This window comes from Fusarium fujikuroi, chromosome FFUJ_chr06, assembly GCF_900079805.1.
Source record: "Fusarium fujikuroi IMI 58289 draft genome, chromosome FFUJ_chr06".
Taxonomy (NCBI): domain Eukaryota; kingdom Fungi; phylum Ascomycota; class Sordariomycetes; order Hypocreales; family Nectriaceae; genus Fusarium; species Fusarium fujikuroi.
In genome coordinates, this window is record NC_036627.1 from 283,357 (window position 1) to 305,668 (window position 22,312).

General features: G+C 48.2%; 10 protein-coding genes and 1 non-coding gene; 7 read left to right on the forward strand and 4 right to left on the reverse strand.

The window, feature by feature from the left end:
• Positions 1-7: 7 nt before the first annotated feature.
• On the reverse strand, positions 8-1,275 carry FFUJ_05441 (uncharacterized protein; the record flags this gene model as incomplete). XM_023578652.1 has 3 exons in its annotated part: positions 8-421; positions 517-681; positions 754-1,275. The coding sequence occupies 3 exons, from the start codon at positions 1,273-1,275 to the stop codon at positions 8-10; spliced, it is 1,101 nt and encodes a 366-aa protein (XP_023431626.1).
• An 841-nt stretch (positions 1,276-2,116) lies between these two features.
• On the reverse strand, positions 2,117-2,635 carry FFUJ_05442 (uncharacterized protein; the record flags this gene model as incomplete). The annotated part of the gene is made up of 1 exon (XM_023578653.1): positions 2,117-2,635. The coding sequence occupies one exon, from the start codon at positions 2,633-2,635 to the stop codon at positions 2,117-2,119; it is 519 nt and encodes a 172-aa protein (XP_023431627.1).
• A 426-nt stretch (positions 2,636-3,061) lies between these two features.
• Positions 3,062-4,784, forward strand: FFUJ_05443 (related to phenylacetyl-CoA ligase; the record flags this gene model as incomplete). XM_023578654.1 has 2 exons in its annotated part: positions 3,062-3,095; positions 3,148-4,784. The coding sequence occupies 2 exons, from the start codon at positions 3,062-3,064 to the stop codon at positions 4,782-4,784; spliced, it is 1,671 nt and encodes a 556-aa protein (XP_023431628.1).
• Positions 4,785-5,085: 301 nt separating this feature from the next.
• FFUJ_05444 (uncharacterized protein) lies at positions 5,086-6,549 on the forward strand (the record flags this gene model as incomplete). The annotated part of the gene is made up of 1 exon (XM_023578655.1): positions 5,086-6,549. The coding sequence occupies one exon, from the start codon at positions 5,086-5,088 to the stop codon at positions 6,547-6,549; it is 1,464 nt and encodes a 487-aa protein (XP_023431629.1).
• Positions 6,550-7,394: 845 nt separating this feature from the next.
• FFUJ_05445 (related to integral membrane protein pth11) lies at positions 7,395-8,948 on the forward strand (the record flags this gene model as incomplete). XM_023578656.1 is given in 6 exon segments in its annotated part: positions 7,395-7,547; positions 7,670-8,036; positions 8,084-8,201; positions 8,251-8,315; positions 8,376-8,672; positions 8,692-8,948. The coding sequence occupies 6 exon segments, from the start codon at positions 7,395-7,397 to the stop codon at positions 8,946-8,948; spliced, it is 1,257 nt and encodes a 418-aa protein (XP_023432882.1).
• Positions 8,949-9,994: 1,046 nt separating this feature from the next.
• On the forward strand, positions 9,995-12,511 carry FFUJ_05446 (related to tol protein; the record flags this gene model as incomplete). The annotated part of the gene is made up of 1 exon (XM_023578657.1): positions 9,995-12,511. The coding sequence occupies one exon, from the start codon at positions 9,995-9,997 to the stop codon at positions 12,509-12,511; it is 2,517 nt and encodes an 838-aa protein (XP_023431630.1).
• A 404-nt stretch (positions 12,512-12,915) lies between these two features.
• On the forward strand, positions 12,916-14,447 carry FFUJ_05447 (probable beta-succinyl CoA synthetase precursor; the record flags this gene model as incomplete). XM_023578658.1 has 6 exons in its annotated part: positions 12,916-12,957; positions 13,013-13,081; positions 13,142-13,214; positions 13,271-14,134; positions 14,191-14,312; positions 14,361-14,447. The coding sequence occupies 6 exons, from the start codon at positions 12,916-12,918 to the stop codon at positions 14,445-14,447; spliced, it is 1,257 nt and encodes a 418-aa protein (XP_023431631.1).
• A 249-nt stretch (positions 14,448-14,696) lies between these two features.
• On the reverse strand, positions 14,697-16,068 carry FFUJ_05448 (related to succinate-CoA ligase alpha and beta chain; the record flags this gene model as incomplete). XM_023578659.1 has 5 exons in its annotated part: positions 14,697-15,112; positions 15,214-15,592; positions 15,659-15,775; positions 15,836-15,852; positions 15,906-16,068. The coding sequence occupies 5 exons, from the start codon at positions 16,066-16,068 to the stop codon at positions 14,697-14,699; spliced, it is 1,092 nt and encodes a 363-aa protein (XP_023431632.1).
• Positions 16,069-17,366: 1,298 nt separating this feature from the next.
• Positions 17,367-20,806, forward strand: FFUJ_05449 (related to ankyrin 3; the record flags this gene model as incomplete). XM_023578660.1 has 2 exons in its annotated part: positions 17,367-18,438; positions 18,489-20,806. 2 exons carry the CDS (start codon positions 17,367-17,369, stop codon positions 20,804-20,806), a joined length of 3,390 nt encoding a protein of 1,129 aa, XP_023431633.1.
• A 139-nt stretch (positions 20,807-20,945) lies between these two features.
• tRNA lies at positions 20,946-21,029 on the reverse strand. Its single transcript has one exon. It is a non-coding gene (tRNA).
• Positions 21,030-21,536: 507 nt separating this feature from the next.
• On the forward strand, positions 21,537-22,172 carry FFUJ_05450 (uncharacterized protein; the record flags this gene model as incomplete). Its single annotated transcript, XM_023578662.1, has 1 exon — positions 21,537-22,172. One exon carries the CDS (start codon positions 21,537-21,539, stop codon positions 22,170-22,172), a length of 636 nt encoding a protein of 211 aa, XP_023431634.1.
• Positions 22,173-22,312: the final 140 nt, after the last annotated feature.

Below are 22,312 nucleotides of genomic sequence, written 5' to 3' on the forward strand. Positions count from 1 at the left end.
ACTAAGATTATGAAGCAACCTTGAACTGTTCCCACAAGGCAGAGCCCGAAGCTGCATAGTCACCAACAGTTCCCTCAATCGAGCCAATCCACCTGCTGTAGAGTTCAATGTCAATCTGGGTTTGCTTCACCGTGAGAAGAGCATCCAACTCGGTGCCGTCGTCCAGAGTCATATTCAGTGTCATCTGTGTTGGGTTGGCCGAGCCCAGAGTTGGTGGATACGGCGTGCCGACAGGTCGGACTCGAAGGCCCGTGGTGCACGTATTTCCTACAACCTTTCCGTCTTTCAAAACGTAGCCGCCCACCCTCTCGACGTTGTTTTTATCGAGCATGTCGAAGAAGACAATGTTGTAGTCGCCAAATGTAGCATGACCCCAGTACCAGCCGTTCAGCGAGGCCAAGAAGGGAGCATCACCCCAGTTCTGAGTGGCAGATCCAAGTCAGTCTATTGGTCTCGATATCAAAATGGTTATTTTGAGATTGTTGGGGACAGGCAGCTGTGAACACCTGAACATACCTTATCATGGTAACCATTACCGGTAAACTTGATGTTTTGCCCATTGATCTTCACGTCAACTGCGGCATCTGCGGCAGGCATGACATTCACCCAGCCGACGTTAGGAAGAACCTTCATGTTCTGGCCAGCTTCAAGGGGACCGCAAACATAGTGACCGGGGCCACGCTAAATCCATCAACATCAGCTCCTTACATCTTTCTAAAAGGTTATCGCAGCGTAGACGTGGTGTATACTTACAGACTTCAAGGTAAAGGTGCCCTCTACGGATGGATTCAACAATGTTTTCTTGAAGGTGACTTTGTAGGTACTCAGGTCTGCCGCTCCTTGGAAACTGGCACCAGATCCGGTCCAATCACCCGAAGCTCCATCGCCATCGAGTTTGATCGTGACAGAAGTAGAGGAAATAGGAAACGAGAAACCATCGCCGCCATTGTTGTAAAAGACATAGACGTTTAGAGGGTCAATTGCGTTCAACAAGTCGAAGCTGAATCCGACAAAGGAAGAGGTGAAGAAAATGACGGTCAAGGCGTGTTCGCCATCATCAGATACAGCGTCAAAGTACCACCAATCGAAAGTGGTCGAGTTGATGGGGTAGACACGGGGACCGTCGGCACCAGATGCGCAAGAAGTGAACAGGACGTCGCTGGGGCCGGGGGAGAGAATGGGGGAGTAGGTCGTGACTTGCTTTGGGCATTGGGCGAAGCCGCCTATGACCAAGGCCAGGGCTGGTAACAGTGCCTTTAGAAAAGAGAACTTCATCGTAGGCCAGGTTAGTCTGCAACAAAAATGATAAGAATGATAGGGTAGAATACTAGATAAGAGTAGTCTGAGTTCTGTATCTGCGAGTTCACGTCATAGATAAGAGTCCAAGAGCTTGTTCTTGTACAAACAGACAAGAGGTAAGTGATCAAATAGTCCTGGCTCGAGGCTTTGCGGAGGATCCCAACTCTAGACTCCTTTTGGGCTTACTTGCGAAAGAGCTACCATGCTTTCAAAACCCTCGTCTAGTCTTGTCAGATTATCTGACACGAACATTCCAGTTTGTTTAAGGTTCGAGGACCTTTGCGGGGATAATCCCAGTAAAGAGGAGATGTTGTCAAAGCGTTTGCTATGTCGGGCTAATACATTCAAGGCAACAGGGACAAAAACATGAGCTAATGTAGTTAACGGTAAGCGCGTTCGTAATGACCTCGGCAGTTGCAGCATTAAAGTTTATACGAAGAATTGACAGTTGACACAGCTGATCGAGAGTGGCCAACAAGGCTTTGGGAACTGGAACATGGTTTGATCCTAGAGCCCGAGTACCGAGAACTCATGAGGGGTATCCCGAGCTGTCAAGCTGCCCGCAATTGGAAGAGTCTAGATCATCCCTTCAAGGCAATGCGATATTAAGCTAATGACGTAATTGGTTTTCTTTTTGAAGGCATTTGATTGAGGGTAAATAAAAACTCATATGGGGGCGAGATCGTTTTCTCATTCACCACCCGTGTTCGCAGCCTGAAGATCAATCTGACAGGAGGCAGTCGAGTACGTAGATTGAGAATCATGTTACAATTGAAAAGGGTTGTTTAGTGCAGAGGCTCATCCATTTCTCTATTATTTACCCAGAATATGAATAGGATCCAGAAAATATATTTTCCCAAGTGCCAAAAACCCAGCGCTCATACTCGCGAAGCTCCCGCTCTGCCATCTTCAGACCATCCACTCTCCTTCTCTTTTTTGGACTTGAAATGCGTTCTGGAGTAGACTGGGGGACAGTGTAGTAAGAATATTTATTCTGCGCTGCTTCTTTGCCAGTGTCACTGAGCAGGAAGCGCTCGAAATCCGTCATGTTAAAGTTGCATGTGATTGAAGGGCTTGAGAATACAGACTTGGGCGATTGTTCTGGTCGGTTTGCCTCTGAGTGGGAAGGAAGTTGCTTATTGTAGCTGTGATGTACTTTTGACTGAGATTCTCTGTTTGGGCGACGTGATGAGTCGTTGGTAGCATAGCCCTTCTTGTCTGATCTCGGGAAGTAAATAATTGTTGGTACAGAGACGTTCTGCAGTTCATCTTCTTGTTCTGATGCATTCCAGTATGGAGTGTGGATAACAGCAATCGTCCTCGGTAATGCTTGCATTGTCTAATAGGCAATAAGTATCTTGTAGAATGAACGGATAGAGTATGCAGTAGTGTCAATAGTTTCTCAATTGAGTCCTGTGAGTTTGAGACGGTCTTTGCCTGTATAAGTCACGGTCGGGTAATGCAAGAGCCGGCGTTCTAAATACAAGGCGGGGTCCATACACTACAATAATTCCGAGTCAATTTTGCGAGTCAGAATCTCCTCATTCTCCACTAACTATAATTGCAGGTGCCGCGCCGAGGGATTCACATTTTGAGGTAGCTCTACTGCAATGAGTTAAAAGCTAAGTCGTTAGACGACAACCTCGGCTCTTAGACATTCTCCGTCTACTGGTAGTTTTAGTATTATTAAAATAGCCCAAATACTTGTCTTTTTATTACGCACTCAGAAATACAGCACTACTTCAGGGTCTAGCCAAGCATCATGATCTACCAGTCGCAGAACCCCAAGATCTCATGTAAATGATTTTCCTCATTCTTATATGTCTAGCATTGACATTAGTTCTATAGTCCCTCCCAAGCAGACCCTTTGGTCATGGCTTTTGGAGTCCAAGCCTCTGTCTTCTGATAGCAATGCCCCAGGCTTCACTGATGCTCTCACCAAAGAGCACATCAGCTTCAAATCTCTCAAAGACTACGCAACAACTTTATCATCTGCTCTTGTTACCAACTATAATATCAGTGAAAATGACACTGTTGTTGTATTTGCGAAAAACTCCATTTGGTACCCTGTAGCGACACTTGCTGCCGTTCGCGTTGGAGCAGTAGCTTGCAGTATATCACCCGAGTACACCGTTAATGAGTGTTATTACAGTCTGAGAACTAGCAAAGCTAAAGTCATTTTTGCGACGGTTGATAACTTTGATACAGCCAGCGCTGCAGCCAAAAAGGCCGGGATTGCGCCAGAGAATGTCCTGCTGCTAGAGGGTTCCAGTCAAGGCGTCACGAGCATTCAAGGTATACTCAAAAGCTCAAAGACTCTCGCCGAGGCACCTGCCTCCCAAATAGCGGACGGAAAGTCGAACCGGGATATTTGTGCTTCTCTCTGTTTCAGCAGCGGTACTACGGGCCTTCCAAAGGCAGTCATGATCTCGCACGCCAACATTATCGCCCAATGCATCCAAACAGCTGATATCACGCTCCCTGATCACAATCGAATTCTGGCAGCCTTGCCATTCCATCACATTTCAGGTATAATACATCAACTACACCTACCCATACACCTAAACGCCAATGTCTACGTCTTAGCCAAGTTCACCCTGGACTCATTACTCAAGACGGCCTCTGAAAACAAGATCAGAGAACTTATCATCGTTCCTCCGATATTGATCAGACTAGTACGAGAACCGGAGCTTGTGTCGAAGTATGATCTATCTCATGTTGAACGATTCTCATCCGGCGCAGCCCCTCTGTCTCGAGAGATTTTGAGTCTTCTTGAGAAGGCTTTCCCTGGGACCGGGTTTAGGCAGGGCTATGGTATGACCGAGTCATGCTCGACGATTACATCGCATCCCCCTTCCAAGTATGCTTATAAATATGGCGATCGAGTCGGTATGCTGGTAGGATCAACAAAGGTTCGAATTGTGGATATCGATACTGGTGAAGACTGTGAAGTTGGCAAGGCAGGTGAGATTTGGGCTCGTGGGCCACAAATAGCCATGGGTTATCTTGATAACCTCGAGGCAACCGAAAGCACATTCGACAAGGACGGCTTCTTACATACCGGTGATATAGGCTACTTCGATCATGACGGGATGCTGGCCATCACCGACAGGCTGAAGGAAATAATCAAGGTTAAAGGCATTGGAGTTGCTCCAGCAGAGCTCGAGGGCCTTCTTCTCGGACATCCTCACGTCGATGATGTTGCAGTGTGCGGTGTTCCTGATGAACGGGCAGGTGAAAGGCCCAAAGCGTTTGTTGTTCTCAAGTCTTCTCAAGACCTAAGGCCGGTGGAAGCTGCAAAAGGGATTTTTGAGTATGTTAGGAAGGAAAAGGCGCGACACAAGTGGCTCAAGGAGATTGAGCTTGTGTCTACAATACCAAAGAGCCCGGCTGGTAAGATCTTAAGGCGCAAGCTACAAGATCCGGCTTCCAGTGCTAGTGGGAACATAGTAGTCAGAGACTCTAAAGTTGTAGCTAAGCTGTAGGTAGGTTAGGAGCAATGGATCAGAACTAATAAACTATTTATCTTCAGATCTGTTTTATCTCAAGATACTTGTATTTCCAAGATATGTACATTCGTAAGATAGCTACTAAATAGCTTATCTATAATTAAGATCATTATTATGTCTTAGGGCTTACAGACAGCTACTTGGCACCTGACCAATAATGGACTATGTCTTGGAAATGGCGCAGAATATCTGCCTGAAATATCGAGGAGTAAGCAGGCTATAACCCCGCTTCTACGAACACAGCTCTTTTCAACACTCCATTCCATGGAATCTCATCATGGATGCAGTTCGATTCGCCAAACCGGCAATTACTAGTATTGTACCTCCCGAGCTTCTCGGTGATATCTTCTCTCGGCTCTGCTCTCATTGCAGCGACGACGTCGACAGTGAAGACAATGCAGCAAACACCAAAGACTTATTGGCCTTGACGCAAACATGCAGATACTTTCGCTCAGTTGCAATGCCAATCCTATTCCACAGTCTCGGCCCTCATCTTCCGTCGACTTATATCTTCCGAGTCCTGGATGACCAGCCAGATTTGGTGCATATGGTGAAGCATCTATGCTTGCCACTATCGACACCCAAAAGCTCCTCTATAATGGCGGACCCCGTTGTTCTCGCGAGATTTGCTAATAGGCTATCACTCAGTCGCGAATGGATCGAAAGGACGCAATTCTCTGTTGTCGACGCAGAAATGTGTCTCGCTATGGCGTTATGCTCTGGCATAGAACGCCTGAAGATACAAATCGCAGACGATCAAATTTTCGGGCATCCGAGGCATTTCGAAATTCTATATTCTCTTTTAGAAAATCGTAAGCATGAAGATATCTTCCCGAAGCTTCGACATCTTGACATCGACAAGACTCAATGCATTCAGTTCAGCCTTTGTGATCCCGAGCCAATCCTTCTTCTGCGTGGTGCACCTCGTCTTCGAACACTGATATTCCGAGGTCCTGCGACCGAGAGACACGGTAATCAGAATAGCGAATCGAACATACAGGAATTCTGCGCTGGTGTGGCGAACATCGCGGAGATCCAGATCCTGGGTTGGCCGTTCTTTACGGATAATTGGCAAACTCGTGCACTCGAGCGGATTCTCGGGGCGGCTCGGAATCTTAAGACGTTCAAGTTTGTCGGTGTTGGCAGTGGCTACTGGCATACTGATGCTCGATCCGAAATCTCACCTGCACAGTTACTCGGATTCCTTAGCCCAGAAACGGAAAAGACATTGCAGCACCTCAGCTTGAACTTCGACAGCAGGTCAGTACCCAGTCGGCTTGGCTTTTCGCAACCCGAACCCATAAGGCCCCAGCAGATCAAGCAGTTTACAAGTCTAAATACTCTCGAAGTCGACCCCTTGTGCTACTGCATCCAAGACAACGGAGAGGAAGATGACATTGAGCAAGAAACATACCTCGTCGATTTCCTGCCACAGACAGTCCATACCTTGACCATCCTCTTGGACAGATGGGCTAGATATGGGCTTGTGTATGATAGTACCTTGCTAGCACAACGAGTTCTTTCTGGCGAGTTTCCGAACCTGAAGAGGGTTCAAGTTGATGCTCCTATCTGGTGCATGATGCCTTTGCGTAATAGCGGGGATGATGACTGGGATAAGGAGCAACAGGTGAAATTGTCAGATATGAAGGTGCGCGGGGAGGCTTTTGAAGAGAGATTCGTTGGTTGTGGTATTGAGACACGGTTTAAGACTTGGGTTGTCCAGCTGGATGGATTATCGTGAGGCTATTTTGGATGGCCTGGGGGCAATAGGCTTGGATAAGCTGCTAAATTATCACCAGGGGTCTGTGGCGAGTTGTCGTATCGTGCTTTTAGGATCTCCAATCACATGAATAACGCGGTATTTTTGGAAGACGGGATCAAAATGAGAGACATGAAAAAAAGTGGTCTGTAGCCCGCTTCTATTGCTTTTTAGTAATAGTAAATCTCTACGAGAACCGGGTAGCGCACCGCGACGATAAGCTTGTGGCTTCGATCGGGGATGCTCTTTAGTACACAGACCACCAGCCAATCAGTAATGCCCAGGACATTCGGGGAGTTGCTCATAGGCGGCTTCATTTTTGAGTTTCTAGCCAAGGTTAGCTACGTGACAGTGGCTGCAATGCACTGTGACTGACTCGTACCCAGTGAGACGTTGTCGCCCGTGAGTGAATCTCGGCTCGATGCGCTCTCTGTTTATTTCTCCTTCAGCTGAGAATGCGCAGGTTTGAAGCAATTCATCATACAAGGGTGAATCATGACCTGAGGTAACCTGGACCGACAATTAAACACGCTCAGCGGTAACAATTGTTGGGTACGTGACGAACTGCACTACCGAGCGCCATAAGCCACTAGCCCACGGTGTAATGTCACGCCCAGCAGAAGTGCCGCCGATCATTAAATCCGTTGGTCCGCCTGTTTCCGGGGAGGCGCAAAAAGCAAAAGGGGCTCGGACCTCTCGTACTGTACAGATGACACTTCATCTCAATTCCTCGCCCTCCCTTTCTTTCAACATTCACCTTCTTTTTTCCCCATTCCCATGCCGTGAATAAAATACCCTGGGAGGCAGCGAATGCGTCCCGCTCCCTGATGACGTCGCCTACGGGTCTCGGCGCAACGATAATCGCGGTTTGTGTGTCGCTGACTGTTTTGGCCGGTTTGTTTTTGGGTCTCAGGTTGTATTGCAAGGTAATTCGGCGTCGGGGGTTTTGGTGGGATGATTATATCTTGATCGCGGCATGGGTGAGTACCAACCATCGAATCTCTGTGATCCGTGAGATCCGTCATAGCGACGCGATTCAAACAGTTATTGTTCATCTGCAGCTAAACTCGTCGAGTCGAGCTAACATCACGCGTCTCGCCAGATCTGCCTCGTGATCGGCACTGGTCTCGTCATCTTCAACGTCACCCTCGGTTTTGGCAAGGACCAGGCAGAGGTTGATCCAGCAGTCGTACCGAAAATCGCCCTTACTGGAACAATATTCGGCATATTCGGAGTTCTATCTGCAGCATGGAGCAAAACGTCATTCGCCCTGACACTGATACGACTGGTTGATGGCTGGACGAGCTGGTTTCTATGGTTTCTCATCATCGCGACGAACATCGCCATGAACTTGGTCATTTTGTTCTCGTTTGTGAAGTGTACACCCGCCAGAAAGGTCTGGCATTCGAATCTGCCCGGAACGTGTTGGAATCCTATGGTTGCGACATACTATAATATCTTTGCTGGGGGTTAGTGTTTTCAGTACGTGGAAATGCATCTTACTGACTATATGCAGCCTTCTCAGGTTTGGTCGACCTGATTCTCTGTGTCATTGCCTGGACGATCATTTGGAAACTCTCTATGCGGACCCGAGAGAAAATCGGCGTTGGGATTGCTTTGACCTTTGGTATCTTGTCAGTCTTTCCAGGCTCTCCTCATGTTTACATACTAACAATACCCCAGTGCCGCCGCCGCTGCTGCTGCGAAATGCTACAAGATGCTTGGCCTCAGCAGCAAGAACCGAACTCGTAAGTCACGGATTGGCTATAATTTTCTGGTTGCAAAGCACTGATTGATACATCTCGCAGTGGACCGAGTTGGCATCATCATATGGAGTACTACCGAGTGCGCAGTCACCATCATGGCAGCATCAATTCCCGTCATGCGCATACTTGTGTTGCGTGTCTACCGTCGAACGCCGAATCAAATCTCGAATCGACCGCTACGGAGTCTTCGTATAATCAGTACTGTAGATAAGAGAGCCTCGACAAACAACACAATGCCAAGCTATAACACAGAAGAAGGTACAAATATGCTGACCGAAGACGCCCTACGAGACCTTAGCCTACCGTCACGGATAGCATCAGCAAGGCAGAATGATATAGGTCTGTTTGATGTCAATAGACAGAGTTAATATCGCACTGAAAGGGCTCTATGTCCCATTCGCCGTCAAATTGACCGTTGTAGAGCATGTAGAAGCTTTACGAGATGGCTTCCTTCGTAAATACATTCTCGCCCTAGAAAGATGGCAAGTATATGAGTTCGAGGGGAACGGGCCGAACTTACTCTGGCTAAGGACCACTGCATTTGGTTATGCGCTTTATACCGTTTCCCCAGCTCACACCACTTCTTATCTTTCACGATGTCCTGGCCTGCGATGAAAGGCGTCGAGCATTTGCAAACAGTAATCGTGACTTCTTTTATACAATCAACATGTAAAAGTTCGCGGTAGGTCCAGGCTTCAGTAGCCGCCAGCCTGGTTTATCAAGAGACATCAGCAGGCGTGTCGAAAATCAGGCTGTGAAAATTTGGCCCTCGCAAAATCGATTTTGATGTGATAATCGTGGGGGCGATGCATACATAACTCGGCCAATCAAAAAGAGTAGCTTTCGCCCCCAGCGTGAAAGACGTGACTCCCTGCATCTGGGAGGCTGGTTGAGAAGCAGGCTGCCAAAGTATAACAACATGTTTGTCTAGAGCGGGGTTAAGTGACCAATACCTTGTTCCAGACTGGGGTTGAGCAAGTTCAGCTGCACATGTGTCCTAAGCCTGGATAATGCCTTGCCTGGGTCTGGAAAACGCCTTGGCTTGAGTGGACAGGTTCAGCTTGGTGGTCAGATGACAAGAGTCTGAAACATTGTGACAGCCTGTTATGCAGGCTTTGATAATTGGCATTGATAGCCGCCCACCAGGCCTCCTTGTTGGCTCAGGCCAGCTAGACCTAGGCCCATGCCGGCGGCCATAACCATCTTACCATCCAATAGTGTGCTAAAATCCTTATAATGCTCCCAGTTACTCTAAACTGCAGGGAGCAACCTGAAATCTATATACAGAAACACTATAGCACAGGGTTCACCACCGAAAGCGATCGTTGATGTGGCGTATGACACGTCAACCCCCAAATTAGAACCAACAACGCCGCCTACCTGGTTGCATCATTCTCAAAACATATGGGCCAAACATTTTTGTGGGAGCAGGTGCCCGGGTTGCAAGAAGGCCTAGTGTGACTTTCAACGCACCGACTTGCAATACGGCTATAGACGCGCCAGCCTTTCCCGAATCCAAAGATTCCTCGGCCCCCAGAAGACATTCGAGCCTTCACCAACTCCAACTATAAAACGAGCGCCGCTGTTTTTAAGCGCACAGTGCCTGTTATACTTTGTCGGAGGCACTTCCTTCCTGATTAATGTAGATGTTCAAGAAAGAAATGATTCCGGGGTGCAATCGGCCCCAGAACGGCCATAGCGCTGCGGAAAGTGAACGAGGGATGAACTCTGCACCAATCATACCTGATCCACGACCATCCCCTGAAACTCAAGCCTCCGAGCCATCCTCCGAAGACCCTCCTCCAGATTCCTTCCGGGGGGCTGGAATCTCGTTCGCTTCAAAACCTCTGCGACCGCCGTGGCTATCGTGGCTCCCCGAGCATGGGGACGACCGTTCGGAACCACGACTTGGTCTTGACAGCAACGGGCTATGTCCAGGCTGCGCCGAATTGATTACCATGTCGGTCAGAAGCCCAACTCTGACGTTCGAGGTTCCACCGAATCCTCGCATTCGGTACCGATTGCAGGACGGCTGCAAACTATGTCCGCTGCTTTTCTACACCTACAGACAACGCCTGTCCCCAGCTACTAATTTCACTCCTCAAGTCACTCCTCAAGGCTATCTGGAGATGGTCACCTTTTCCCTCGTGAAGCAGACTCCACTAACCCTGAACATTATCCGAGGGCCTAGGTCACACTATAGTGATTCGGCTGGGCCGCCTGGTGCGGGCGACACGATTTGTGTGGCAGTGAAGGCTCTTCTGCGTAGGAACGTCTTTGAGAAGCCTTGGGACGAGAAGAAAATGCTAGAGGATCTGGGGACATTCATTGCCCTGTGTGTGGACCAAGATATGGAGACAATCCCATCTAGGGCGCAGCCTATCGTGGTCAGGGACACCTCGGATAGATTCGAGCCACCGCTAGTGCTCGAATGGCTAGAACGCTGCCAACAGGAACACACACTCTCGTGCTCATTAAGCAGCCAGGGCTTTCCGGAGACACTCACGCTGGTAGACTGCGTCGAGAGCCAGATTTGCCGGCACGGCCATACAAGCCACCCATGCGGCTCGAAATGCCCCGGTAAGAGACTCGGGACCGTCGATGTGGCCCCTTTCCAGCTTGACGGATCTAGTTTCGAGTATATAGCTCTCAGTTACGTGTGGGGGACGACAAAACCGGCCAAAGGACAGGTTGAGGACGGTTTGAATCCACCACCTCCTTCATCCATCGCTCTCGGTCCCCGTCTGGACCAGGTAGCGCATACTATTTTCGACGCTATCCAGGTAACGACGGCTTTAGGACGGCGATATCTCTGGGTCGACCAATACTGCATCGACCAAGAGAACCCCGTCAAGAAACGAGCCCAGATCAAGCAGATGCGACGGATCTATGGCAACGCCGACTTCACCATAGTCGCCGCCGCTGGCAAAGACGCGAATTACGGCCTCCCGGGTGTAGGCGAGCGGCCAAGGAGACACCCACCCACCCTCAAGGTCGGTAGTGTCACAGTTCGGGTGGTACCACTGTTACCCTCGAAGAGTATCCCCTCATCGATGTGGGCATCGCGCGGATGGACATTCGAAGAAGCATTTCTAAGCCGCAGACGGCTCGTCTTTCTCGAAGACCAGCTGTACTTTGAGTGTAATCTGGGACACGCATGCGAGCGCATCTTACACTCGCCGGAAGCTTGCCTCAGTAACAATCCGAGTATGTCGCTTCTTACCATCTACGGCTCCAATGCCGAGGCGAGGAAGGAGGCACTGTTGCGAGAAATCTTGCAAGAAAGCCCGCCAAGCCACGCATACCAGCCTAATCCGCCGTCGAGAGAAAGCGATGATATCGAAGCCTACATTCAGCATGGCCTACTCCCCTATCTCCAGGCCGTGAGGGCGTATAGTAAGCGGACACTTACCGACCCCTCCGACTCGTTGCATGCATTTGTGGGCATGTTGGAACACTTCCAGCACGCTATAGCAACCCCTCTCTGCCACACTTGGGGAGTTCCAGTCCCTGCAACCCTCGCCGTCAGGCACGCGGACGCAGTCCGTTTCTTCACGACGGGTCTGGCCTGGAATCACGGGGGTGACGGGAAGCCTAAAGGTAACTGGGGCTGGGTCCATAACCCACCTTGCCATCGCAGAACGGACTTTCCCTCGTGGTCATGGGCTGCTTGGGAGGGCATGAAGGAGTTTCCCTCAAGTTTCGAGACCGGCGGCCATGGGCTGCTGAGTGACGTCACATGCGATGTGATGTTTCGAGATGGCGACAAGGGCGCCAGCAACATCAGCTTGGATGATATTGTGCAACTAAACAGGGCCCATGGTCCTGCTAAGGATCACCCGCGTATCCTGGTGATGTCTGCTCAAGTCATTCCCAACCACGTCTTCACTGAGTGCCTCCAGGCCTTGGATGTCACGCTTGATGGTGCCGACCCCAACACTAGCGACGACACTTGGGAGGGAAGGCTAGGGAGTGGCGGTGATTATGTATGCGTCTGGCTTGGCCGGCTTGGGTCTTACGGATATTGTCTTGTGCTCGCCAGAAGAAGCAAGGGTTGGAGGAGACGAGACAAAGTGCTCCATCAGAGATTAGGCATTGTTCAAATTGCTCTTGAGGGGAGTGAGGTAAAATGTTTGGGGTTGCCTGAATGGGACAGGAAGCTTTTCGAGATAGAGTAGGAGGGCAATCTTAAACACCAGATAGGCACGGGCAAGTTGCTTAATGACTATTACTGTTCTTGGTATGTCTTTGTCGATTGGAATATCTATAGGTCCATCTAGCGCCTAGCTACCTGCGTATCTTGGTTACAATAAGGTCTGCATCCGTAGTATACCCATCCGTGACTGATGAAAGTGATGTTCCAGGGCTAGTTTTAAGTTTGCGGGGTAAGCAGCCAAGAAGCCGGTATAGCCGATAGGCTACTTGATTGTTGGAGGGGTTGCAAGCCATGAGACTTCCATCCGTCCGCGTCATTCATGAGTAATGGCGACTTGAACCTCTTGAATCATAAACTTCCGCAAATTTACTTCCCGTTATATCATTCGTGTCGCCCGCGGAACCAGACTAATAATACCCTCTCACAATGGCAGCACGACACATTGCACGAAAGCTTTGGCAGCCCAAAGTGAGAATCCATGGCGATGACGTAAGATACGCTCTAGTTCGCTGACTTTGCCCAGTTCCCTACGAAATATCAGCGCCGAGGTCTTAGTTTGCAAGAACATCAATCTAAACAGCTTTTAAGGGAGGTAAGTTTATGATCTTCCCTGTCTAGAAGTGATTGCAATTAAAAAGGCTGATCTACCAAGTTCGGCATCCCAGTGCAGAATGGAAAAGTAGCAACAACGGCTGCTGAGGTGCCGGAGATCATGCGTCAATATGGTAGAGTTATCTCCTTTCTTCCCGTCAATCTAGTATGCTGACTTCCCGTCTTGCAGGTGGAAAATGCGTCATCAAATCTCAAATTCTCAAGGGCGGTAGAGGCAAGGGAACATTCGACAATGGGTTCCGCGGCGGTGTCAAAATCGCAAAGCTCCCTGAAGAAGGAGAGCATATATCCTCTCAAATGCTTGGACATCGCCTTAGAACCAAGCAGACTTCAGGTGACGGTATCCTTGTCGAAAAAGTGTTGGTGGCAGAGTTTGAAGAATGCGATGAGGAGTGGTATCTCGCCATAGCCCTCGATCGCGAACGGTACTCCCCCGTTGTGCTCATCTCAAGAAGTGGTGGTGTCGACATTGAAGATACGGCTAAGGGTGAGAGCGGTAGTTTGAGAAGCTTTCACTTTGACTACGCTGAGGGCATCACACCAGATCTTCTGAAACGTCTCGGTACAGGTGTCGGTGCGAGTCCTGCCGAGGCAGAAAAGCTTGGAGCTATCCTTACCCGTCTTTGGGACCTCTTTGTGAGCAAAGACGCCACGCTTCTGGAGATCAATCCTCTAGCTCGCACCGGCGAAGCTAATTTCAAGTGCCTTGATGCCAAATTTATGATCGATGATGCTTCGCAGCGACGCCAGCCCGAGCTGTTCGCCGAGCGAGATATCCAAGCAGAAATTCCCGAGGAGATTGAGGCACAGAAGTACGGTTTGGTGTATATCAAGATGGAAGGGAATATTGGCAATGTAGTCAACGGTGCAGGTCTTGCCATGGCTACCAATGATGCTATTGCCCATCATGGCGGCGCAAGTGCGAATTTTCTTGATGCGGGCGGCCAGGCCACCAAGGAAACCATGCAAAAGGCATTTGAGATTATTCTTCGAGATGAGCGGGTCAAGGTAATCCTTGTTAACATCTATGGAGGTAAGGGAGAGATACTATATCTCGAGGCTAGGTTTGTGCGAGCTGACGTGTTGCAGGCATTATTAAATGCGATATGATCGCTGACTCGATTATTGGCGCTACCAAAGAGCTCGGTACAATGCGTGTGCCGCTTGTAGTCCGGCTGCAGGGGACCAATTCAGCTGAGGGATTGAAAATTGTTCGTCAGAATTATCTGCTTGCAGGTTTGTTGCTAATATTCTAATAGCTTGAGGAAGCCGACCTCGGATTCCATGTTGAGTCGGAGTTTGGAGAGGCAGCAAAGAAGGCCGTGCAGCTTTCCAAGTCCTCATAACTTAGTCTTCTTTTATATACCGAGATTTTATTTTGCTATTCCATGGAAAGATTTGACTCAGTTGCTTGAAGATTACTTCAAATCATCAGTATACATCATTGATGTGATTACTTCATACCTAAACTCTGTCTGGCAACACTTCCACTCTGGCAACTGAATACCAAGGCCTAAAGCCATAAACAGCTTAAACCCACTATTAAACCGCTTAGAACTTGCAGATTACAAATGAGTTTGTATATTTCCTAATTCCTATTCTCGTAGCTCCGATGTGGGGTTCGAAAAAGACACTTCAGGACTTAATGGGCCGAATCCTTTACGGACTCTGTGAGTATGTGACGAAAGAAGGTCCTTCATAACATGTCCCATAACCCCGGGATGCGGTACCACCACTGCGCCACTATCTGCCAAAGCCTTCGCCTTGGCTTCAGCGGATATATCTCCTGATTGCAGAAGTGCACCGGCATGGCCCATGGTTCGACCTTCGGGGGCTGTCTTACCAGCGACCATGGCTATGATCGGCTTTGGATTCCTCATGATTCTCCTGTATTCCTTGATGGCTTCAGCAGCTCTGAGTTCTGCCTCCCCACCGATCTCCCCGATGACAATAATGCCCTCTGTTTCTGGGTGATCAAAGAACAGCTTCAGGGCATCCACAAGTGTTGTTCCTATAGTCCAAATGTGAGCAGAGTCCTCTCACTAGAAACCTGGTTCATGGTGGTAGAATGAAGAGCTAAGTTCCCTCTGATGATTCTGAGATGAGACCTACCAGGCATCATATCCCCTCCCATACCAACAACGAGGCTTTGGCCCAATCCAGCTTTCGATGTTGAGCCCACAGCTTCGTAACTTAAGGTTCCGCTCTTGGAGACTATCCCGATAGGGCCCCTCTTGTACTGCTTATGCGGCATAATGCCAATACGGCACTGCTCGGGAGCTATGATACCGGGGCAGTTCGGACCGACAAGTCGGGTTTTAGATTGAGTTTTGAGCACATCGTGGACGCGCATCATGTCATGTACGGGTATATGCTCGGCCACGGTCACGACAAGAGGAACTTCTGCCTCTATGGCTTCAATGATAGCGGTGGCGGCGAATTGCGCGGGTACGAACACTGATGTCGCATGGGGTTTCACCTGCTCCACGGCCTATACAAATTGTTAACGAATTTGGCTCCTTGAAAATACCTGAAGAGTGCAGCGTGGATGACTTACCTCTCTGACTGTATTAAATACAGGAAGACCCAAATGCTCTTGGCCGCCTTTGCCTGGAGATACACCACCAACGACATTGGTGCCATATTCAATTGTATCTTTGGCATTGAGAGTTGCCTTTCATATTATCTCAGTCGGTTACCTAAGGGCTGGTGGAACAAGGTTCAGAATACGTACGGCTTTACCAGTAAACCCTGCAGGTCGACGGTCAGTCCTAAGTTATCTGTCAGGCGAAATGAGTCCATACCTTGATAGATCACCCTAGTATCCTTGCCAATGTTCAAGTTGGCAATGGTGGCATCGAAGTTCTGATGCCTAGGTACGTAAGTTGACAAATATTTGGTGGCCCTACATGACAAGAGGCTGTGAGATAATCTCCAAGTGCCGTTCAATACTGGGCGAGTTGCCATGGCTTAGGTTGGCTAGATAATGTCTTATTGAAGCTCAGTTGATGGCAGTGGTACTATATGCTAGCTATAGTATAGTATATTGCAGGACCGAAGTGAAAGACCAAATGAATTGCCGATGGGCATGATGATTTCACTGCCGTTTTGGTCACGTGATTTCGGGTAAGCAACCATTTTGTATGTATCCGTATGCTTTCGACCACTTGTGAAACGGCTCTCGGCTTCTTCCCCCGCACTCAACCGCGAGCCAGCCCGGACTAATGGTAAGCTGAAAAGGGTTACTCTACAATATTCCTCATAGCCGATCCGTTCGAGTTCTGCTCTTTGCTTGGCACTGATACACCATCATGGTAACATCCGAGGTTATTACCAGCGTAAGGGTTGTAGCTTAACTAGCTGGTATTTACTTCTAAATTCCCAAAGGCCTCTACCTACCCTCTCCACCTCAAAGTACCCTCTGTAGGGTTGAAATTAGGCTGGAATAGTTGCAAGAGCTAACGCAGATGGCTTCTGAAGGCTTATCCAAGATTGAATTATTCCTAAACTCAAGATGGAAAGTATACCAGCACCTGTGTTCCCAGACTGATGCTTCACCTCATACAGAACGGTTAACTATAGAGACATGAAAGCAGAAGATGTGATAGAGTATATATAATACAATGCCAAGAATATAATTATAAGGGCTAGGTAAGTCGCCAATAATAACGCAATATCCTTTCCCAGACCTATAAATTAATAAAGATTTAAGAAAAGTTGCCAAGATTATAGTCTATTGCACTCTGTAGGCCGGTTATATTTCGCCGCTTGAGGCGCCCCACGAAAGTGGCGTCTGGCAGACTAAGAAACGTCAGCAATTGTTAACAAGAGCGGTTTGCTCGTTTTCCCGCTAACTCGTTATTATCCTATACCCTACAATCTATTGTCCCTGTTCTTTCAAGATGGGGCAGACCTCTACGGACTTACAATCGCTTCCGTCACACCTGCTAAACAGTTGTTTCCTATCATGGAGTACTGGCATGACTTGGTAGACTTGTTACCCCGCTCTAGAGTTCTAGGGCACTGTCTTCCAAGACATTCTGTCGTTAGAATAACCACCTGATTCGACACAACCTTGTCCGTTTTCAAGCCAGTTAGGCATCCGCGCATATGGTGGCTTGGAGCAGAGCAACGGAGCTGGACCGACTCAGCCCGCAAGCTAAGGTCAAGGCTCTCCCTGATAACCTTTTTCTCCCTTAGAGGGATTTCAATTAAGAAGACTCGCAACTGACGAATACTATCGCTCATTTTTAAAGTCAAATAACATGAGTTGGAGAACTGGCAATGTTCCAGACTGCTTGCCTGGTGATGCCGAACGGCGACGGACAGCCGGCGCAGACAACTTCAATAGGCAGGGAGACAGAGAAAGGCTCTCCCACCAAGACTATACTGTTGGTTGGATTTGCGCACTTGATATCGAAATGACTGCCGCCAAGGTTATGCTGGACGACATCCACGAGGCTCTGCCTACCAGTCGAGAGGATACAAACACATATACCCTTGGCAACATGGGCATCCATAACATAGTTATCGCATGCCTTCCATTGGGTCGCTATGGCCTAACTAATGCCGCGACAGTAGCGAATAACATGATGCGGACCTTCACCTCGATACGCTTCGGTCTCATGGTCGGCGTCGGTGGCGGAGTCCCTGGTAAGGTCGATGTGCGACTCGGTGATGTCGTGGTTAGTAAAGAGGTGGTACAGTATGACTTTGGGAAAAGGACTGGAGATGGCGAGTTCCGCCCATTTGGAAATTTGAATAAACCTCCACATGTTTTAACGACCGCAGTCGCCAAGCTTCAAGCGGACCACAGAACTGAACCCAGCAGAATCCCTTCAATCCTCGCCGCCATGCTGGAACGATACCCTGGGATGGTCAGCTCTACCCGCTCCAGTACCCTTCAAGACCAGTTATTTGACGCCTCATACGACCATATTGAGGCTTCCGGTCAAGCTATGAGCCCGAAGGTTGATAGTTGTGAGCACTGTGACGTATCTCGACTGGTACAACGGCCCGCTCGAAGTAGCAATGGCCCCAGGATACACTATGGGATTGTGGCCTCAGCGAACCAGGTTATTAAGCATTCCCTTACAAGAGATCAGCTTGCAAAAGAGCTTGATGCCATTTGCTTTGAGATGGAGGCGGCAGGACTGATGGATAGCTTCCCCTGTCTAGTTATCCGTGGTATCTGCGATTATGCAGATTCTCATAAGAACAAGCAATGGCAACCGTATGCAGCAATGACTGCTGCAGCATATGCAAAGGAGCTTCTTTCTGTCATCCCTACGGATAAACACTACAAGACATATAGACCTACCTCATCAGTAGGTGTAGGTAAGTAGACTCCAAGTAAATATGGTCCATCATAAACTGACGCGATCAAGATCCGGTCTTGCAGGAACGTCGGAAGGCACTACTCGAATCACTAGAGTTCAGGGAAATTCATTCTCGTCGCTTAGGCGTAGAGGTCGCCCATGAGGAAACATGTAAATGGTTGCTTGAAGAGCCGGTCTATCAACATTGGCTTGATAGATCAAAACTTACTCAACACCACGGGTTTCTGTGGATCAAGGGGAATCCAGGTGTCGGAAAATCAACAATCATGAAGTTTGCATATTCTCAAGCGATGAAGACGATGGGGAATGCAATTGTCATTTCATTCTTCTTCAATGCGAGAGGGGACGACCTGGAAAAGTCGATTGGAGGGATGTACAGATCTCTGCTATGGGAGCTCTTGAGCAAGGCTTCTGGACTTCAAAAGGTTCTTGATGATGCAGACTTGGTTCCATTGAGCCGCGACGATCGGCCTATATGGTATTCAGAGATTCTTCGGTCACTTCTATCTCTTGCGATAGCCAGCCTTGGCCGGCAACGCCTGCTCTGCTTTGTCGATGCACTTGACGAATGCGATCGGAGAGATGTTTATGGCATGATTGAGCATTTTCAGGCTATAGGGGAAGACTCCGTGTCAAGAGGTTCCGAGGTATACATATGCTTTTCCAGTCGCAACTATCCTTTCATGGACATAGGAAATGGTCAGGAGCTGATTTTGGAACATCACCCTGGCCATGAACACGACCTTGAAGCCTACATACGCAGCAAGCTCAAAGTAAAAAAGCATAGAAAGGCGGATGCGGATGAACTGAGGAATGATATTCGCGTTAAGGCAAACGGGGTATTTCTATGGGTCAAGTTGGTTGTCCAGATGCTGAATGAGGACTTTGGATATGCGAATAGTCTTGCTATTCAGAGAAAGACTCTTGAGGAAATCCCACCCGAACTAAGTGACCTGATCAGAGATATACTGAGGAGGGACAACAAGCGGCCAGAGAACCTACTCCTGTCCATTGAGTGGATTCTCTTTTCCACGCGACCGTTAAAGTGGGAAGAACTCTACTTTGCCCTTATCTCCGGGCTGCATCCTGATACACTCAGCAGATGGAACCGACGTAACACTACCATCCAAGACATGAAGCAATTCATCCTGAGTTCATCCAAAGGTTTGGCGGAGATCACAAAGCCCAATGCCCAGACGGTTCAGTTTGTTCACGAGTCTGTGCGAGACTTTTTATTGAAGGACGATGGTTTAAGGCACCTGAGAAGAGATTTACACCTGGAGACGGAAGATACCCACTCTTCAGCTCACGATCGACTGAAAGCCTGTTGTCATACCTATATTCAAGTCGACATCTCAAGATATATAAACCTTGCTACCCCAATACCAGACTTGAAAAAAGATGCGGCTCTTCATTTACGAAAGACCCTATTACGTTATTTCCCGTTCATGAAGTACGCAACTCACTGCGTTCTCCACCATGGAGAAGAGGCTGGGAGCAAGATTCCACAGGATGACTTTCTTAAAGGTTTTTCTATCAAGGCTTGGGTCGTTCTTGACAACATCCTGAGGGACGTTGGCGCCATTCGAGCGGACCCTTGGAATAAGAGACCTTGCCATACCTCAAACGCAAGTCTTATCTATATCCTTGCAAAGGATGATTTCACAAATCTCATGGCGGCAGCATTTCGCCTCGGGTTTGCAAGTAACATACACAAAGAACGACTTGAAAACCCGCTGTTTGCGGCCCTGGCTAATGGTCATCGCGGCGCGGTCAAAACGCTCCTGCAACAGGAAATGAGTGCTTCTCAAGCGGAAGAAATCTGTGCCCGCCTTGGATACGGAAAGTACTTTAGCGTGAGTAAAGGTCATACGCCACTACATTGGGCAATCCAGCAGGGCGACGTACCGCTCGCCACCATCCTACTTGCATCCAAAGAAATTATACCGGTTGTTTCAAGTAGCGACGAACGGACACCTCTATCATTGGCCGCAGAGAATGGTTATGAAAGCATTGTGAGACTGTTATTAGCGATTGAAACCGTGCAACTTGACCCGAGGGATTACATGGGCCGGACACCGTTAGCGCTAGCCGCTATTGAAGGCTATGTGGATATTGTGAAACTGCTCCTCTCAACAGGTAATGTCAATGTCAATTCGAAGGATTACTCTGGTTGTACGCCGCTACTTGGCGTGCTGATGAGATTGGCTCACGCACAGAAGTCAAGCAGCAAGGCAGAATTTTCTAGTAAATTAACTATAGCGAAGGTATTGCTCGAGAATGGGGCCGATATACACGCCAAAGACAATTATGGTCGGACGCCACTATTATATGCAAAAGATAACAAACTTACAGGTATTATTTAACGGTTTAAGGCGTTGCGGAAAAAGGACGTAGTTAGAAACTGTACAGTAACAAGAATATTTAGATATTGAGTGTAAAGGAAATAAATAGCTAAAAGAGTAAAAAGAGCAAAAAGATCAAAAAGAGAAATAAATCTAATTCTCCCCCGGGAAGGCTCGAACTTCCGATCTCCCGATTGTCTATTAATAACAGTCGGACGCTTTAGCCAACTAAGCCACAGGGGAAATGTTTTAACTGGGTGCTGGAGTACTTAGCGTGGTTCATAGTCACTAGTATCAGCTGCGCCTACCCTAAGCATTGTTCATGTCCTCTTTAGAGACCGAAACAACCGTAGCAGCTCACTTTTAACTGTTCATTGAGTAGAAATAATAGAGGCATATTTAATTCTTTTACTTCAGGTATGCGATAATCCAAACTGTTTATGTCGAGAGAGCTTGAGTTAATAACAGAAAGGTCTAACAGGTCATACATATTGCAAGATCAGCAGAACACCACCCTAACAGTTATTCAGATCTATCGGTATGTACAAGCAGTAAAAATGAATTTACCCATTATTCAGCAAATGTTGAAGCTAATTACTTTCAGCCATTCAATACAAATACTTCATCCTGTCGGCATAAACTATCCTTTCTAAAACCATTATCTCCCATCTTGTCAACAACACTCTGCACTATTACAAATAACAACTCTCTTCCACTCCCCAAACAACTTCCATCTGATCCCCTACCAAAAATGTCTTCATCTACTACCTCGATCCCAGGCTCTGACATCGACCCCAGCAGCCTTACTCCCATGCTTCAGACTCAATCTTCTCCTACAGAGTCAACATGCAAGTCCGGCAGACCCCAACTAACACTGACGATCCCCGAGGATCAGGATGATATCTCCCCCAAAATTCCTGAAGACCAAGATGTTGCCTCTTCTGAGGTTCCTTCAGTTGCAGTTCAAGCCCTACGCGCACGACAATGGGGCAGGAAGCTTCGTACTTTCGATAAACACTACAAAGGCTACCGCAGCAACTGGGAATCAGTAAAGCTTCAATGGAGTCTTCTATGTATGTTTAGCATGGTATATAAGGGAGTCGAACGAGAGAAAGGCTGGCTTGCTGAATGGGAGGATGAGGCCGCTTTTACTTATTTTTTAGAGAAGACTGTCGCATCCTGGGTGGAGAATCTTCCAGATGGCAATAGAGTCATCCTTGAAGAACTGGCTACTATCTTAGGAGAGTCCTGGGCCGTTGATAATAGTAGCGACGCTACTGTCAAGGAGTATCAGGACCGCGTGAGGAAGTTCGTTGATCATAATATGGCCCCTGTCCCTGAGGAAGACCAGGGACTCGAGGAATTGGAGCTGATGGACTTTCACTGAGGGGAAGTAAGAAGGAGCATTTTGCAGCGATAGATCTAGAGAATACAGATATAAAAGAAATGGTTATCGTTTATAGTTACCAACAGCGCAGGAAGTTAAATTGTTCTTATTACTGCACTTATGGAAAGCTAGTAGAACAT